Genomic DNA, 16,589 nt, shown 5'->3' with positions numbered 1-16,589 from the left:
GAAAAATATTTTACAGAAAAGTTACGGCGGTTGAAAATGTGGAATTATACTGGAATAGAAAAATTTCAATTTTAGACCGCTTACCACATTGACGAAATCCTGAAACGTCACCGCTTGAACACGTGATTCCTTTGCCCTGGTGAGGAGAATATCCCGTTTATTTGGCGGTATCTCGGCTTTCCATTCGGGACTTTTCAGAGCCGACAAAAAATCCTCCACTGGAATCTCGCCAAACCCCTCCGGATCAAACTGAAGAAGCGAAATCAGTCACGCTCGAGTTATGCATCGTTTAAACGTACTTTGATAATAGATACGCCGAAAAGTATGTATACGTACCTTATCAAATAGCACCCGCCATTTCTGTAATCAAATAAAAGGAAAGAAATGTAGACGATCATTTCAGATGTCTCAAACTGTGCAACATTTGAATTTTGAGCTTTTAAGCGAGAATTGACACTGACTGTATACGTATAAATAGTAGTCTTTCAAATTCACCACCATCCATTACTTGTTCACAAAAGCAAATAAGTGGATTTTATAAACGTTATAAATAGCTTTCTAAAAATTACCAATCATCACAATAATAACCATTTTATGACGAATAATCATGTCGAGTAATGAACCATCAGAAGCCATTTTTATTCTTCAATAAATAATGAATTGAGAAAGTAATGGAATTTTGTACAGGAGTTTTGATGATGCAATCGTATTACAAATATTAATGATTCTAAAGGCATTATTTTCTAAAGTTTTAACTTTTTGTAAAGTTTCTTTATAGAAGAATCATTGGTAACAATTAATTAATAATATTGTAGCAAGTATATACGCGAGAGTACGTACATCGTTAAGAAGTTCCCGCCTATACTCGGATTCGTCGATATCAATTTCAGAAGCGAGATCAGTATGATCGGTAACATAGCCATCGTAGTGCACGCTGTTCGCCTCACTACGTGCATATTCTTCCTCCTCCTCGACGGTACCGGCAATGGTCGGTATCGGAATACCGCTTGCCAGTAGCATCACCGCGCGTGGCACAAGGTCACCGTTTAAATCTCCTCATTTCACCCTCTTTCGTCCGTTTCCTGAAACACAATAGCGTCGCATCGCTACCGATACACATAATAATAGTAACAATAATAACAATAGCAATAATAATAATAATAATAAGAAGAAGAAGAAGAAGAAGAAAAAGAAGAATAATAGTAGTACTAATAATAGTAGTAGTAGTAGTAGTAGTAGTAGTAGTAGTAGTAGTAGTAGTAGTAGTAGTAGTACTAGTAGTAGTAGTAGTAATAATAATAATAATAATCATACGTCTTTATTATACGAAAATTGTATACTTTAAAAAGAGAAAAAGAAAAATACAGTATTATTAAAAAAAGTAAGTAAAATTAAATATACGTTCAGTACAAAAGTGAAGTACAGCTATAAGCTGTTATTCGCTTAGTTTTTAATGCTTAGATAGGTAACCTTACATAAATTATATATATTCAGTAATGGACAATTTTTAATCGAAACGATGATCGACAATGTCTGAAATACGGATGTTCGTACAAATGCGAAACGTACTGGCCAATGGTGTTAAACTTTAGGACCCGTCCGCTTTCAATACATTATTGTACTTGTACTTATTTTTCAGCTACGATTCTTCATCTGAGATTGGTCCCATTACCACAGACAAGATGTAGAATAAATCTTTCATCTTACTGGAGTTGGTATTCCAGGATCTGAAATACCGACCTAGTAATATATCAGTAGTTTCAGAGCGACCTCTTCGTTTAAAAACGGCAATTCTGGGTACTATATTCAACTCGACCACTGATATCAATGAAATTAGCAAATAGTACAGAATACAAATCTTTATATTCGTACATAACTCTCAATCTTTCTCAATCCCTCTTCTCTCATTCTCTCTCATTATCGGTCGCCTTTATTTTCTGCCACTAATGTGAATTACATAAACGCGATCAAAATTCAATTCTTTTTATTTATTAGAACTGAACTGAAAATCTGCTAGGTTTAAAAAGATTAATAGGGCTTTATAACAATATACAAAGTGGACCATTTAAATGGGAACATTTAAAATCTTTGTTATTTATGGTTCTATGAAAAAACTCTTCAGAACAAAATTGCACTATTTGAAAGAACGTGTGTAACAATAACATTATTTCTTTCCAAGGTTAGGCTTTTACGATAAGATAATTGTTTAAAAAAGAGGAAGGGGGAGTTTCACTGATTTCGACGATTTTTGAACATGAAGAAATCAACATTTTGAACACCTTTTTCCTGTACATATAACCACCGCTTGGTTTTAGTTTCTGAGATTTTTACAAAAACTAGTACTGCTACAATGTATATCGTCTACAGCCACGCATCCGTTGCAACGTATGTATACGTACTTAAGCGTAGTGTCGCCTATTGTCTACAGTTTCTATGTGCCCTTGACTACTATGGATATGTGGGTGCAGAAAGAGCTCTCAATATAGACTATCGATGCATATCTGCATCCAGAAAAAGCTAACGGTGTGGACTATGCACGAATATATACTTGAAAATAACTCTCTTGTATTATTTAATTTCACATAAACGTATTACAATTATACCATAGTTGCACCTTGTAACGTTCAATCAACAGAGTTTATACTAGCAAAAATATATTCTGTTTCTTTGACCACGAGTGTTCAACGCTCAAAGAGATATTTTGAGGTGATCGGCAATGGACCCGCATAATAGATATACTTAAAAACACGATTTGATTAACTAATAAAAATACTGATTTGAACCTTACTTAACCTTAACTATTCTACCTAGTAACTAATTTTTAGATAGAATAGTCTTACTAATGTTATTAACAAACTACTAACTAATGTTATTAACTAACTACTAACTAATGTTATTAACTAACTACTAACTAATGTTATTAACTAATTACTAACTAATCTCGTTAACTAATTACTAACTAATCTTGTTAACTAATTACTAATGTTGTTAACAAATTACTAACTAGTGTTGGTAACTAATTACTAACTAATATTGTTAACTAATTGCTAACTAATATTGTTGACTAATTACTAGGTAAAATAGTTCGGTTTGAATAAAGTTCGGATCAGTTCTTTTATTTGGGCCGCCGTGAAGCGTCCAATTACCCAAATCATAACAGAACACTGTCCGACACGAACTTTACCTTTCAATAACCACCGAGTGATCCTTGTAGAACCTCGCTCTGTAAACAAGAATCTGGAAGGTGAATTTCTACATCACCTACAATTCTCGAAAAAAACAAGTTTTTATAAAGACCCAGAATTTTCGACCAAAATGAAATATTACATGAAAAATGAAAACAGTAGAATGTTTCAATTGAAAAGAATAGAGGAGAGTTTCCCAAATATAAGTGTATACGATTTATTAATTGTTTCTGGTCCTAAATAGTTATAAATTAATGTCAATATTTAAAAAAGTGTCGATGTGCGTAGTTGCTTCGCATTATTTTCGTATTTTTACGAAAAATGCTAAATCTTTATCTAGCACAAAAACCCTACCCAGAATTGGATTCTGTAAACATTTCTGAAGGAGTTCCTGCCTTGCAATGCGGAACGATTTGCATTTCGAGCAGGTCGAAGAAACATTCGTCGGCAACGCGTGCACGTTTTGTGAATTGATCAGTTACTTCTGCACTGCCGTAGTACACGATATGGAATGAAATTTAATTTTCGAATAAGTGGATTCAGATCGATTTGTCTTGTTCTAATTGTGTTCTGGGAAGGTTTCGGTTAATCGTGTAAGTACGTTCACTTTCGGTCATAAAACGATAAAATTGTTATCATCCGAACAATTTTAATCAGATTTGAATGCAAAAAATATATAATTTTCCAAATTCCAAAATTCTGATTTAACGTTACTCTTACAAATATTGGTTTCACCGTCAGATGGCTAAATCTGAATTTCACTAAATTTCTGATACCTCCTTTACTGCAGCTCTACTGACTACTGATACTGATTCGTTGAGTTTTTGACGTCACGATAGAGCCGACATTTTATTTCCTTAAGCGATACGATACTAATTGGTTGACGACGAACAGTCAATGACCATTGATAGATATTTATGTGTATATATATATTTATTTATTTATTGTGTAGCGTTGGTAAATTGGAACCTGGAAGGAATGCAAATCAGATTGGTCATAACGAAATAAGCCAATCTAATGCACGGAATTGCATATAGAGTAAAGTCACACGTATTTCCTCTATTGGCCAAATTGGTCACACCTACTGGTTATGGTTGCGTAGCCGTACGTGTCATCCCAAGTTTCAACTAACTAGAGTTATACAGCACATGTACGTTCTTCATTGTAGATACATTTGATAAATTTGGGGTTTTTCGATAAATTAAAATTCACATACGCAGAAAATTTGAAGGTCCATGTACATGTAAAAATTTAAAAAATGTTTTTTTGCCCCTGTATCGAAATCTCTGTAATTACGATAACTTGATCGAATTCTGACTGAGAGTATAATTAGTATAATAAAAGAGCATAATTTTTTAAAAACAAATAATTAACTTCGTTAATATTTAAGAAATTTGTAAATACAAACGGCAGTTTTGCCGATCTTTAAATTACATATAAATTTTTTGAAGCTTGGCAATGTTAATTATTTGTCTATAAAAGATTTATAAATAATTTATGCATTACTTACAAATCTGTCGAATGTTAACAAAGTTACTAATAGTTTACATAAACAAATTATACTGTTTGTACCAAAGCATTCAAGCTTTGAAACGTTGGAGACTCGTTAAAAGTTTTAAGGTTCATCAAGACTTTAGGACCAATCAAAATTTTCACAATCTATCAAGCTTTTCAAGATCTTGTATCAAATAATGTTCGAAGCAATTCGAATTTGTCGTCACAGATTCAATGCAATCTTGAACCCACCGCTACTCATAAGCTCCTGGATCGTGAAAACTCGATGATCCATTGAATGTCCTATCCTATATCTCATCTGCGGTTAAACCTGATAAGCTTAGGTCTGAAAAGCTCAATCTTAACCTTTGCGTCGGTCAACTGTCGGTTACCGATGATCGATGCGGCAGTGAACAAGAAATCTAACGTTGGTCACCCATTTGTTTATCATTACAATACCTTACAGTTTTTAAACTTTATATTTATGTAGTAATACCATATTACTATATTAAATGTTTATCTATTAATACCACATTACTATATTAAATGTTTATCTAGTAATATCATATTACTATATTAAATGTTTATCTAGTAATACCATATTACTATATTAAATGTTTATCTAGTAATACCATAAACCTGCTTAATTTCTTCGGCTCATTATTAATAATAATTCTAATCTTACACGTGCGAACAATAACAAATAAACATTTCGACTCCCTTAAGGAATTGTACCATAAAATATAATGGAGTATTTCGCATAATTAGGCGTAATCGTATGTTCAAAACCGTTGAGGTTAAAAACAAATTTTAATAGACAGATTCAAATAGTATAATATATTTTACACTTTTATATCACTCCTACGTATTTTTGTGCATTTATACTGTTGTAAAGTACAGATGCATTGTTTTTAATGGATGTGTATAATTTTTTTTACATAAACCTCTTTCTTGAATAAGCCTGTGTATAAAACTATTAACGTTAAATAATTAAAAAATAAATATTTCAACTTTTTTAATGAAACATACTTACTTGTAAGAACTCTCTTATTATTCGAGAAATAAAAGTTACACTGTGTCAGAAATAGACAAAATTACTGAAAACCAAGTGATTGATCTGGTAAATAATATCAAAATGCAAACGAAAAAATATTTAGGACGTGGTAAAGAAATTATTAATCATTCATTAACTTAAAAACTGTATGTACCATACAGAGCGTTTGAAAGTATATTTCTATTTCGTGAAACACCCTATATTTGATGATGTTGTATCATCAAAATCTAGAAACTGACAAAAGATTTGTTACAGTCTATTTCTAAATAATGTTCGGCTCGTTTAAAAAAGATCGAACCATTCGAATAAATCAGGCTACTTAAGGAAAATCGGAACGATTCGAATTGAGCCAAGAGGCTCGAAAGAAACAATCTTCTGTAACTAAATATGAGTCGTTTCTAGAGCTTAAGAAAATAGACCTAGTAAACCTAGTAAACATTGGCATCTCGTCCCTTTGGATAGACTATATGTACTATCACACAACGAACTATGCAGTATACAGTATAATACGGCTGTGCGACGACGGTGCCGTTTCCATGGTAATGCATCGTCGATAGGTCTGGGTACAGGCCAGTCATCCAGTATACATTACATTGGCTATTGTACACAAAGAGCATTAAAAGATTATTGTTTCTAATAAAATCAAAACTTGATTCTAATTATTATACATTTATCATAACTAAATTCTGTTTTATTGCGAATTATTTAACAAATTTTAATTTTATTCCGTGAAAAAAAATGTTTTAGAAAAATTTATTCTTTTCTTTTACTACTTCCAACAAAGAAATAAGAAATTGAAACAAAATAACTGATGATAAAAACTCTCTTTCGTGAAAATAATTGTCTTCAAAAGGTAAATGGTGTGGATTGTTAGGTGCCATCTACAGACATTTAGTTACTCATTAGATATTAATAGATAATATTTATTTTTCTAACACAAGATATATAGTTTTGTAAACTTGTTCCTTCAATACAAATTTATATTGATTGGGAAAAATTTGTCATCTTATGATTTAAAACATTATTTTCCCTTTCGTTACATTTACAATATAAAACGTTAATATAAAAATTAATTATGTGCGTGTATTTTAATTTATTAAATAAAACTCTAAAAATAAAAACTTTCATACTTAATGATGAGACTTTTTATATACTTTTTCAATTTCTTCTCTAGAAACTTGACAACATTAAATGTATCGAATATTATAAATTATGACAGCTCAAAATTACTGAAGGTGTATATATCCCCACTCTATTGTGTCTGACTATTCCCACTGTATTGCTTCAATCGCTGTTCTATTTCTCGTCTCGTCACGCAACTTGTATACACGTGTTTTGTGTCTTTCAATCAGAAAGGTGAGTGTTGCAAAGTAAAAGTTGGAATCTGAGATCCTAACGTATTTCTCAATCAAAAAAGTCTTAAGCAGTCAATTGATTCTAATCTCACTATAGTAAATACAAATCATTGTCTATTTAGAATTAAATATTTTACAAAACTGTTATTTTGTCAATTCAATTATTAAATAAGTACGTATAAAAAACATTCGTCATGCTAAATCTATAGTAACGAATTCGTTTATAAACATAGATAATTTGATTTTTAATATTTCAGCAATGGATTATTTGAGTAATGTTACAAACATACTTGAATACGGGTAACAATATTATTCTAAATCAGCACCGTCCAACGTACCGGCTCCTCGTATGCCTACTTCCCCTTCTAACTGTTCATCTCCCCCACACTGTATATCTAAAAGGCAGTGTTTCATCGTAAAGAAGCTCACAGACACTACGCACAATGGTGTCACGTTCAGGCGGAAGTGCGAAAGCACCAGAGGTCTCACGAATCCTCACTTGGACAGTCCTGTTTTAAATGTTCAAGTTAAAAAAAACACTATATATATATATAAAATATATATACATATATACGACACTAACATTTTGGTTACTGTAGTTTCATTTTTTAAAGTGTAAGATTCAAATACGAGTAACTCTATATAAAAGTCGAATGGACGTTTGCAAGTATAGCATCCACCGAAACTTTTGGTCCAATTGGTCAAAATAAAAATACCATCTTGAAAGTATATATTATGAAAAAAAACTTCCTGAATGGTACTCAGAAAAATTTTTGTGAACTGGGTTTGACAGTCGGCGTTCAACGAGATATATTTTTGTAGTCGATAACCTTAATAAAATTTTATCGCGGTAAATGTGTCTTCAGTCTAATAAGATAAAACCTAATAGAATGCACAAACCTATATAACTGCAATGCAACCAATGTGTCCACGTGACTACCCATACCACCTCTATACAGTCACTTTCCCTTTCCTCTCCAACTCCTTTCCATCAACGTTCATTCGTTACCCTCCATTTCGGTACGACGTCACTAAAACTTACCCCTCTATACTGTCGTCCAACCAACCCCACGAAGTCATGCCCCTAACCCCGATGCACACTTGCTCTGACTTTTTCCCATCTCGTTTATCTGTCTTGCTCCTGCGTCATCTTCTAAGCACAATTATGTCTCGTGCAAACAAACTATTTATACGAGACGTTCATAAGGTCGATGACCTTGAAGAACGTTTGGCAACATAACGTCATGGACGATGCTTTCTACGTAATACCCCGGTATCTTCTTACGACTAACCCTACCACGGCGTTAGATTACCTTGGACCCTTATAATGAAGGACCACACAGTGAATCTACCTTCCGTCTATATTCTATACTTTCCATAAAATTATTCGATGCTTACAACACAATTCTAATTCGCAATAATTTACGGTAACTAATTGCTTTGTTATTGAGAGAAACTGGCACAGTGTTAGCTAAACTATGTTACACTGGTTCTACTTAAACTATTTATTTACTAATTACTTCATAACTACTTTCTTGCAACTTAGACTACTGGTACAGATTACAACGTTGATAAAAAGAAAACTGTAATTTTTGTGATCTATCAGAGAACGTCATTACTTTATTATTTAATTCTATTTAATCGAAACTATTATAGCAAAAGCATAATAATACTGATAGGATGCAATACATTATAGTTTACCTTTTACAATATGAATTTGGGAATTTTGAAGTAGCTTTCCATAAGTGTGTATCCACAAACGGAGAAAAGAGAATATCACTTGTTGTCAACTGTAACACCATAATCTCGCAAAAACTTCTATTCACAGTAAATACGTTTTAACAAAATCACGCGCGATAAATTGAGTAAAGGCACTCTTATGTTATATATAAAAAATGTCCACTAATCGTACTAATTATTCGAACGTAAACACTGAGCGTAATTACCGGAAACAAGAGTCATTTCTTCTTGTGCAACCTTTTAATTTTCACGGTATAATAAGAAAACTATATTCTTCTTGTTTTAGAGTCACATCGTAGAGGAATTACGAGCACGTAACATCGATAAAGCAGTTTCAAAATCGATTAAAGATCGCGAAACACGTGAAATAATTTTATGAAAATAGCCATAACATTCTTACGTTTCAATCCTCACAATACACAAAATTATCAACAAATTTGCCATACTGTTCACGAAAGACGTGTTTTCTTTATTATGTCAACAATTCGATACGGTCAGATAGTTTACTTTTTCACCGATGCGCGTGACGTAGAATTTGAAATGAAACATGGCGGTTGGACGGTGATTTTGACAGCAAGCGTGTACAGAGGAACAACGTGTGTAGGCGTTAATCATTTTTATCTTCGAAATGTGGGTACAACTGCACTGTCCAAAACGAAATTTCAAATCGCAAATCAAGTCAACCTGGTGTACGACGATACGTCACATCAAGACGCTAGTGTTGTACATACAATGGTAGTGCGGTGTCACAAGTAACTGCGGCAACGTGCGCAAAACGGGTTCGATCGATAATACAGGTTGCCGCGGAACTGTGATAGCCAATAGCAATCAGATTCCATAAGATACACGCGAGGAACACGTGGAAACTGGAGATGCGATCACGATTTAATATATTGGCAATATAACCGATGTTGTCGGCGGGAATCGCGTTACACGACTGACGAATACTTTGCCACCCTCATAGGCTCCCCTTCCTCCCCTCCCCCTTTTCTACCCCTTCGATTCGTTTCACCCCAGACTCGTTCGTTCAACCCCAACGTCCAAGAATATGCAAGCGGATGCTTATATGGCTATTGACACGATACAAATTGATACTTTTCCAATACAAGAAAGTTCACGATGTTCTTGATTAACTTTTATTCGCGTTATTAAACATAAACTTTTATATCTTATGTCATGATTAATGACATAAATAATCGTTTATATTTTAAAATGGTATTACGTAATATTATCAATACAAAGTAAGCGATTTAGATAAGGCTCTATTTTCATCAATTCTTTCAAACATACGTTACTATTTCTCATTAATGTTGTTACTAACTGGTTCATAACTTTACTTATAAAATGTAGTGAAGAATCACAAAATGCCTTAATAAATTTTAAATACTGGTTATTATATTACGACAAAAACATGTTTGAAATTATTTAACAATTACCGTGTATATTATATGACTTGCGACTGTAGAATTTTAAAAAAGTTGATTACGAAAGAAAAGAGAAGTTAGAATAATAGACATTGCTGTAACTGTAAATTATCATAATGAAGAAAAATAGATAAGGTGTGGAGTTAATAATTGTGTATATGTAACTAAAGCTGTAATAACATCTACTGCAGAAGGATAAGTCACTTTAAGATAAGCAATTTTTTCACAGGAAAAAATGAAATAACAAGTAAAAATCATTACTATTCAATTTTTGTGAAGGATTTGCTTCGCACATAAATTATCTCCGCTAACTTTGTTTCATATACTTTTCTCTGTAGTTTTCTTTTTTTTACGAGACAATAAAGGTACATTGAATAAAGTTGAGACGCATATTTCTCTTCGTGTACTAAATGTATTAGAAAGTATCCTTTAAAGAAACAATCTCCACATTACACGTTACACAAGTACGAAGTAATGAAAGATATTTCGTAACTTTATACTTGACATGATTTAAATTCTTTAATTTCTTTTAGATGGCGCAGAATGCATTTGCCTACGTTTTCCTTTTACTGCTGTTAACTATGGCAGGGAAAAAAGTTAGGTTATGTTAGGTTAAGTCTTTAGTTGTCAACTTGAAACATTATAATCTTGATGTTAATATTATAACTTAACATGATCTAAAACGAATAAAAATGCAGAACTATAATATAGAAGCCATATCATATTCACGTAACCGGTGGCAAACATTACGTGCTCCGCATGTCTACAGAGTTGCCAATAGTATTTTTCGAACTCAAAGTCAATATTTGGCACTAATTTTCCTATTATTAACAGTTCCTCTATTTTTACTTGGATTTCCTTTATTGCATAGAAGTGTACGTTCTTTGACATCAAATCAGATTTTAACTCAGTGTCGATATTACAAGTATAATAAAACATACCCTTTAACGACTCCAATTAGAACATCAAAAGGTTTTACCTATAAAATAGCAATAGTAAGTGATCTCGATTATGATTCCAAAAGTTTAGACAAGAAGAATGTGTGGCATAGTATCATGAAAACTGGAACTTTCTTTTGGAATCCTGTGACAAATTTTCTTTCCATCGTATGGGATGATACAAACCAGGTATTAACATCGTCCTTAACGATGGAAGGACGTGGCATGGAATTATCTGAATTAGTTACTTTTGATGGACATTTATTGTCTTTTGATGATCGCACAGGAGTAGTATATTCCATTGAAAGAGACCAAGCATATCCTTGGGTCATATTAATGGATGGTAACGGCAAAACTTCTAAAGGTAATTCATACTTATGGTTTTTAAATCTTATTAATAAAAAGAATTCTGCATTGCTATTAAATATATGAAATTATTTCTAGGATTTAAGTCTGAATGGGCAACTGTTAAAGATGAATATTTATATGTTGGTAGTTCTGGCAAAGAATGGACTACACATTCAGGAGAATTTAAAAACAATAATCCATTGTGGATAAAAATAATATCCCCTCGTGGTGAAATTCATTCTTTGAATTGGATTTCAAATTATGAACAGTTAAGGCGAGCAATTGACATTGAGTACCCAGGTGGGTAATTTTTTATTTTATACACATTTCTCTTGTATACAACTGTAGAAATGAATTGCTATGTACTACTGATTTTACAGGTTATATGATTCATGAATCAGGAACCTGGAGTGATATACACAAAAGGTGGTTCTTTTTACCTAGACGATGTTCTTATGAACGCTATAATGGAACGAAGGATGAATTAATGAGTTGTAATGTTTTATTAATTGCAGACGAAAATTTTGTAGATATCGAGGTTCTTATCTAACTATTCTTTATCTTCATATTACACTCTATTGTATTTAATTTGACTTGAAAAATGTAGCAGTAAATTAATAAAGTAGTATTTTCAGGTTGTCAAAATTGGAAATTTAACTCCAATGAGAGGTTTCTCGAGCTTCAAATTTATACCAGGATCTCAAGACTCAGTTATTGTTGCTCTTAAAACTGAAGAATATCGAGGACAGACTGCCACATATATTATGGCATTCACAATTCAAGGAGTGATTTTAATGTCTGAAATTAAAGTGGTAGATAAGAAGTTTGAGGGTTTAGAATTTATATAACATTCCACCTAGGAATATTAGTATTGAATTGAAAAGAATGTAAATAAATATACAGATTTTATAGTTCTATATTCGTATAAAACATATCTAAAAAAAATGTGTAAATTACTTTGCACAATTCTCTTAAAACATCAGTATTGTTCTGCCTAAGCACAATAGTATTAAATGTGCTGTAACATTCATCAGACTTTGTAGTACACTTACATACCTATTTATACAACAATCATGTGACAACTAGTAATATATATAAATGCATTACAAAGTTAATCATTTATAATTATGTAAAACAAAAATCACTATTTTAGAGCAGACCATTGTCAGTTAGAAATTGTGCAATAGAAATTTTTGGTGCTATTTTATATGTTGATCATTACAGTACTTGCAATAGAATATTGTTTTATTGATTTACTTATTTTATTTTATTTCTCTTCCTAAATGTATACTTTCTAAAATCATGTTGGAACATTCATTTTCAGTAATGTAATATGGTTTCAGATTCATAATATAAATGGGTAAAATCAATAATGTATATATATAAATAACACACTTTGCGAACCCACAAGGTGGTAGCAGAGGATGAATCAACTTTACTAATTAAATATTTTACCAGATTATGACGAATATTTTCACTCTTAATTTTCTTTTTCTACAGAGTGTTATAATGGGGAAAATAGGTACAATTGTAAAAAAAGTGTTTCATATGCTTCTTTAGAGTAATGTGGCGACCATAATACACTTAGCAATACTGTGACGCAAATCCACCAACAATCGTATGTATTAAAAATGCTTTATATTTTATTGAATTTTTTCAAACTCTCGTAAGGATTGGTCACTTTATAATAAGAAATTTTATCACAGGGAAAGTTAAAATAACAAATAAATGAAAATTTTTGTATACGATTCAATTGATCTATAAATTACCTTCATTAATTTTGTTCTATATTCTTTTCTCTGTATTTTTTCTTTCTTTTATAAGATAATACAACTACACATATACATTAAATAAAGTTATGATGCATATTTTTCTTAATGTACTAAATATTTTATAAAAAATCCTATTTGTGAAACAACACATTATTTACTAATAGGCTTGGTTTTAGCTGTATTGCAGAAGCATACATCTGTATCTATTTGTAAAGCTCTATATCTTAAAAATATTCATTATATAATTCTAATTTCTTTTGTTTTAAAGCAGTGTAATTTATTGTCATTTATACTTGTCATAAAACCATTATTATATTTATTTTATCTAATAGTACTACTTGTAAACTAATATTTGTATATTAAACGTAATAGTATTCTTCAAGTAATAATAAAATTGTTTAATATTTCTTTAAAATGTGGTAGTGCTTTTAACAGCCACCCTTATGTAACAGAATATCACAAAATTTACAAACAAAGCATGTTCTGCTTCTTATATTTTTGATTCGTATATTCTAGATTGATTTGAGGGGATTTTGCTTTTACACTACTCACTACTCAGTAGTGCACTACTTACTATTATTATAAATATACCTGATCATTATTAGAAAAATGCCAGCACTCCAGTATCTGTATTAATCTATTCCTGCTCATTAGTTTAAAACAAAATGGAGTTTTTATGCTGGGATCAATTGACCATTAATGTGAAATCTGTCTTTTTTTATTTGTCTCATTAGAATAATTATACACAAAAATTTGTTTAATTCTCTTAATGATCCATCAATTTCTTAGTCTTGAAGGCAATTTAATATTTATTTATTATTTGTAGTAATATCTATTGAATTCTTTAACCATATGTTCCAAAAAGTCATCTCCAATAAATGTATAATGTTCGTTACACTTTTTTGAAATTTTGCTAGAATTTTAATACCGAAGTTGTCTTTGAAAGGTTCCAAAATAATTCATTTGTCTATTGTTGACCATGTATTGCTATTTACTTCAATATCTTCAGCATTATCATTTTGTGAAACATTAGATTGCAGTGACAATGCTAAACGTCGTTTCCGAATAATTATAGTATCACTGTTATCATTACTACTACTATTACCGCTACCAATTTTTAAATACACTAGTGCTATAGTCTAACATTGTATAAACAAAATTCTTCACCTCCATTATCTTGATCCATTGGTACGGCGACAATTTTTTAAATTTGTAAGAACATTAAAAAGTTACTGTAGAATTACTAAGAAATGAATGTTTTAATACAAATTTAATGAAAAAAAGGAGATTGAGTAATAGATGCTCTCGATCGATATTATCGACAGCTAAAAAGTAATTAAGAGACTATCGATCAATAAGCATGACAATCGAAAAGTCGATAAATAGGCTCTCAGTCGATAAATGTTAGTTTCCAAAAGCCTATTAATAGGCTCTCAGTCGATAAAGCGTTTTAATACCAACATTACATGATACATAAATATAGAATTACGAAAGTTACATTTCATAACTTTATATTTAACATAATATAAATTCTTTAATCTGTTTAGATGGCGTAGATGCAATTGTCTGTGTTTCCACTTTAGCGACGTTAATTATGGCGGAGAAAGAAGTGAGGTTATATTAGGTTAAGTCTTTAGTTGTCAAATTGAAACATAATCTCGATGTTAATTTTTAAACGTAATATGGTATAAAACGAATGGGAATGCAGAACCGTAATATAGAAGCGATGAAATATTCACGTAACCAGAGGCAAGCATTACTAGTTCCGCATGTATACAGAATAGCTAATAATATTTTTCAAATACAAAATCAATATTTAGCACTAATTTTCCTTTTCTTAACGGTTCCTCTATTTTTCCTTGGATTTCCTTTGTTGCGTGGAAGTGAACGTTCTTTAATATCAAATCAGATTTTAACTCAGTGCGAATATTACAAATATAATAAAACATACCCGTTATCGACTCCAATTAGAACTTCAAAAGGTTTTACCTATAAAATAGCAATAGTAAGTGATCTCGATTATGATTCTAAAAGTTTAGACAAGAAGAATGCGTGGCATAGTATCATGAAAACTGGCACTCTTATTTGGAATCCTATGACAAATTCTCTTTCCATCGTATGGGATGATACAAACCAGGTATTAACATCGTCCTTAACAATGGAAGGACGTGGCATGGAATTATCTGCATTAGTTACTTTTGATGGACATTTATTGTCTTTTGATGATCGCACAGGAGTAGTATATTCCATTGAAAGAGACCAAGCATATCCTTGGGTCATATTAATGGATGGTAACGGCAAAACTTCTAAAGGTAATTCATACTTATGGTTTTTAAATCTTATTAATAAAAAGAATTCTGCATTGCTATTAAATATATGAAATTATTTCTAGGATTTAAGTCTGAATGGGCAACTGTTAAAGATGAATATTTATATGTTGGTAGTTCTGGCAAAGAATGGACTACACATTCAGGAGAATTTAAAAACAATAATCCATTGTGGATAAAAATAATATCCCCTCGTGGTGAAATTCATTCTTTGAATTGGATTTCAAATTATGAACAGTTAAGGCGAGCAATTGACATTGAGTACCCAGGTGGGTAATTTTTTATTTTATACACATTTCTCTTGTATACAACTGTAGAAATGAATTGCTATGTACTACTGATTTTACAGGTTATATGATTCATGAATCAGGAACCTGGAGTGATATACACAAAAGGTGGTTCTTTTTACCTAGACGATGTTCTTATGAACGCTATATTGGAACGAAGGATGAATTAATGAGTTGTAATGTTTTATTAATTGCAGACGAAAATTTTGTAGATATCGAGGTTCTTATCTAACTATTCTTTATCTTCATATTACACTCTATTGTATTTAATTTGACTTGAAAAATGTAGCAGTAAATTAATAAAGTAGTATTTTCAGGTTGTCAAAATTGGAAATTTAACTCCAATGAGAGGTTTCTCGAGCTTCAAATTTATACCAGGATCTCAAGACTCAGTTATTGTTGCTCTTAAAACTGAAGAATATCGAGGACAGACTGCCACATATATTATGGCATTCACAATTCAAGGAGTGATTTTAATGTCTGAAATTAAAGTGGTAGATAAGAAGTTTGAGGGTTTAGAATTTATATAACATTCCACCTAGGAATATTAGTATTGAATTGAAAAGAATGTAAATAAATATACAGATTTTATAGTTCTATATTCGTATAAAACATATCTAAAAAAAATGTGTAAATTACTTTGCACAATTCTCTTAAAACATCAG

The 16,589-nt window shown here is 31.3% G+C and overlaps 3 protein-coding genes across 4 annotated transcripts in view; 2 read left to right on the top strand and 1 right to left on the bottom strand.

Moving 5' to 3' along the window:
- Stet (stem cell tumor) overlaps positions 1–8,858 on the bottom strand; it is a 615,911-nt gene extending 607,053 nt beyond the window's left edge. The window contains exons 1-4 of the mRNA XM_076306653.1: positions 8,790–8,858; positions 841–1,082; positions 337–360; positions 85–249 (exon numbers count right to left, since the gene is read on the bottom strand). Of these exons, the coding sequence (XP_076162768.1) occupies positions 85–249; positions 337–360; positions 841–1,020 (369 nt within the window). The 5' untranslated portion in view covers positions 1,021–1,082; positions 8,790–8,858. The remainder of the gene's footprint in view (positions 1–84; positions 250–336; positions 361–840; positions 1,083–8,789) is intronic.
- A 1,841-nt stretch (positions 8,859–10,699) lies between these two features.
- LOC143144603 (apyrase-like) lies at positions 10,700–12,573 on the top strand. The gene is made up of 5 exons (XM_076307190.1): positions 10,700–10,716; positions 10,786–11,554; positions 11,635–11,838; positions 11,919–12,076; positions 12,174–12,573. Exons 2-5 carry the CDS (start codon positions 10,945–10,947, stop codon positions 12,384–12,386), a joined length of 1,185 nt encoding a protein of 394 aa, XP_076163305.1. The 5' UTR covers positions 10,700–10,716; positions 10,786–10,944; the 3' UTR covers positions 12,387–12,573.
- A 2,191-nt stretch (positions 12,574–14,764) lies between these two features.
- Positions 14,765–16,523, top strand: LOC143143996 (apyrase-like). Of its 2 annotated transcripts, XM_076305919.1 has the most exons (5): positions 14,765–15,622; positions 15,703–15,906; positions 15,987–16,032; positions 16,122–16,144; positions 16,242–16,523. In XM_076305919.1, the coding sequence occupies exons 1-5, from the start codon at positions 15,007–15,009 to the stop codon at positions 16,331–16,333; spliced, it is 981 nt and encodes a 326-aa protein (XP_076162034.1). In that variant the 5' UTR covers positions 14,765–15,006; the 3' UTR covers positions 16,334–16,523. The 2 variants fall into 2 exon arrangements, with proteins under 2 accessions (XP_076162034.1, XP_076162033.1); XM_076305918.1 differs by having other exon boundaries at positions 15,987–16,144.
- Positions 16,524–16,589: the final 66 nt, after the last annotated feature.

The sequence above is a fragment of the Ptiloglossa arizonensis genome, chromosome 3 (assembly GCF_051014685.1).
Source record: "Ptiloglossa arizonensis isolate GNS036 chromosome 3, iyPtiAriz1_principal, whole genome shotgun sequence".
In the NCBI taxonomy this organism is placed as follows: domain Eukaryota; kingdom Metazoa; phylum Arthropoda; class Insecta; order Hymenoptera; family Colletidae; genus Ptiloglossa; species Ptiloglossa arizonensis.
The sequence above is the reverse complement of the archived record's forward strand: the minus strand, read 5'-3'. Positions and strand labels throughout refer to the sequence as shown.

What these genes read in the sequence shown, in the direction of transcription:
- LOC143144603 (XM_076307190.1), top strand. Translation starts at nt 10,945, where the DNA reads ATGCAGAACTATAATATAGAAGCCATATCATATTCACGTAACCGGTGG. An exon ending in TAACGGCAAAACTTCTAAAG is followed by an intron (nt 11,555 to 11,634) that starts GTAATTCATACT and finishes AATTATTTCTAG; the next exon opens with GATTTAAGTCTGAATGGGCA. An exon ending in AATTGACATTGAGTACCCAG is followed by an intron (nt 11,839 to 11,918) that starts GTGGGTAATTTT and finishes CTGATTTTACAG; the next exon opens with GTTATATGATTCATGAATCA.
- LOC143143996 (XM_076305918.1), top strand. Translation starts at nt 15,007, where the DNA reads ATGGGAATGCAGAACCGTAATATAGAAGCGATGAAATATTCACGTAAC. An exon ending in TAACGGCAAAACTTCTAAAG is followed by an intron (nt 15,623 to 15,702) that starts GTAATTCATACT and finishes AATTATTTCTAG; the next exon opens with GATTTAAGTCTGAATGGGCA. An exon ending in AATTGACATTGAGTACCCAG is followed by an intron (nt 15,907 to 15,986) that starts GTGGGTAATTTT and finishes CTGATTTTACAG; the next exon opens with GTTATATGATTCATGAATCA.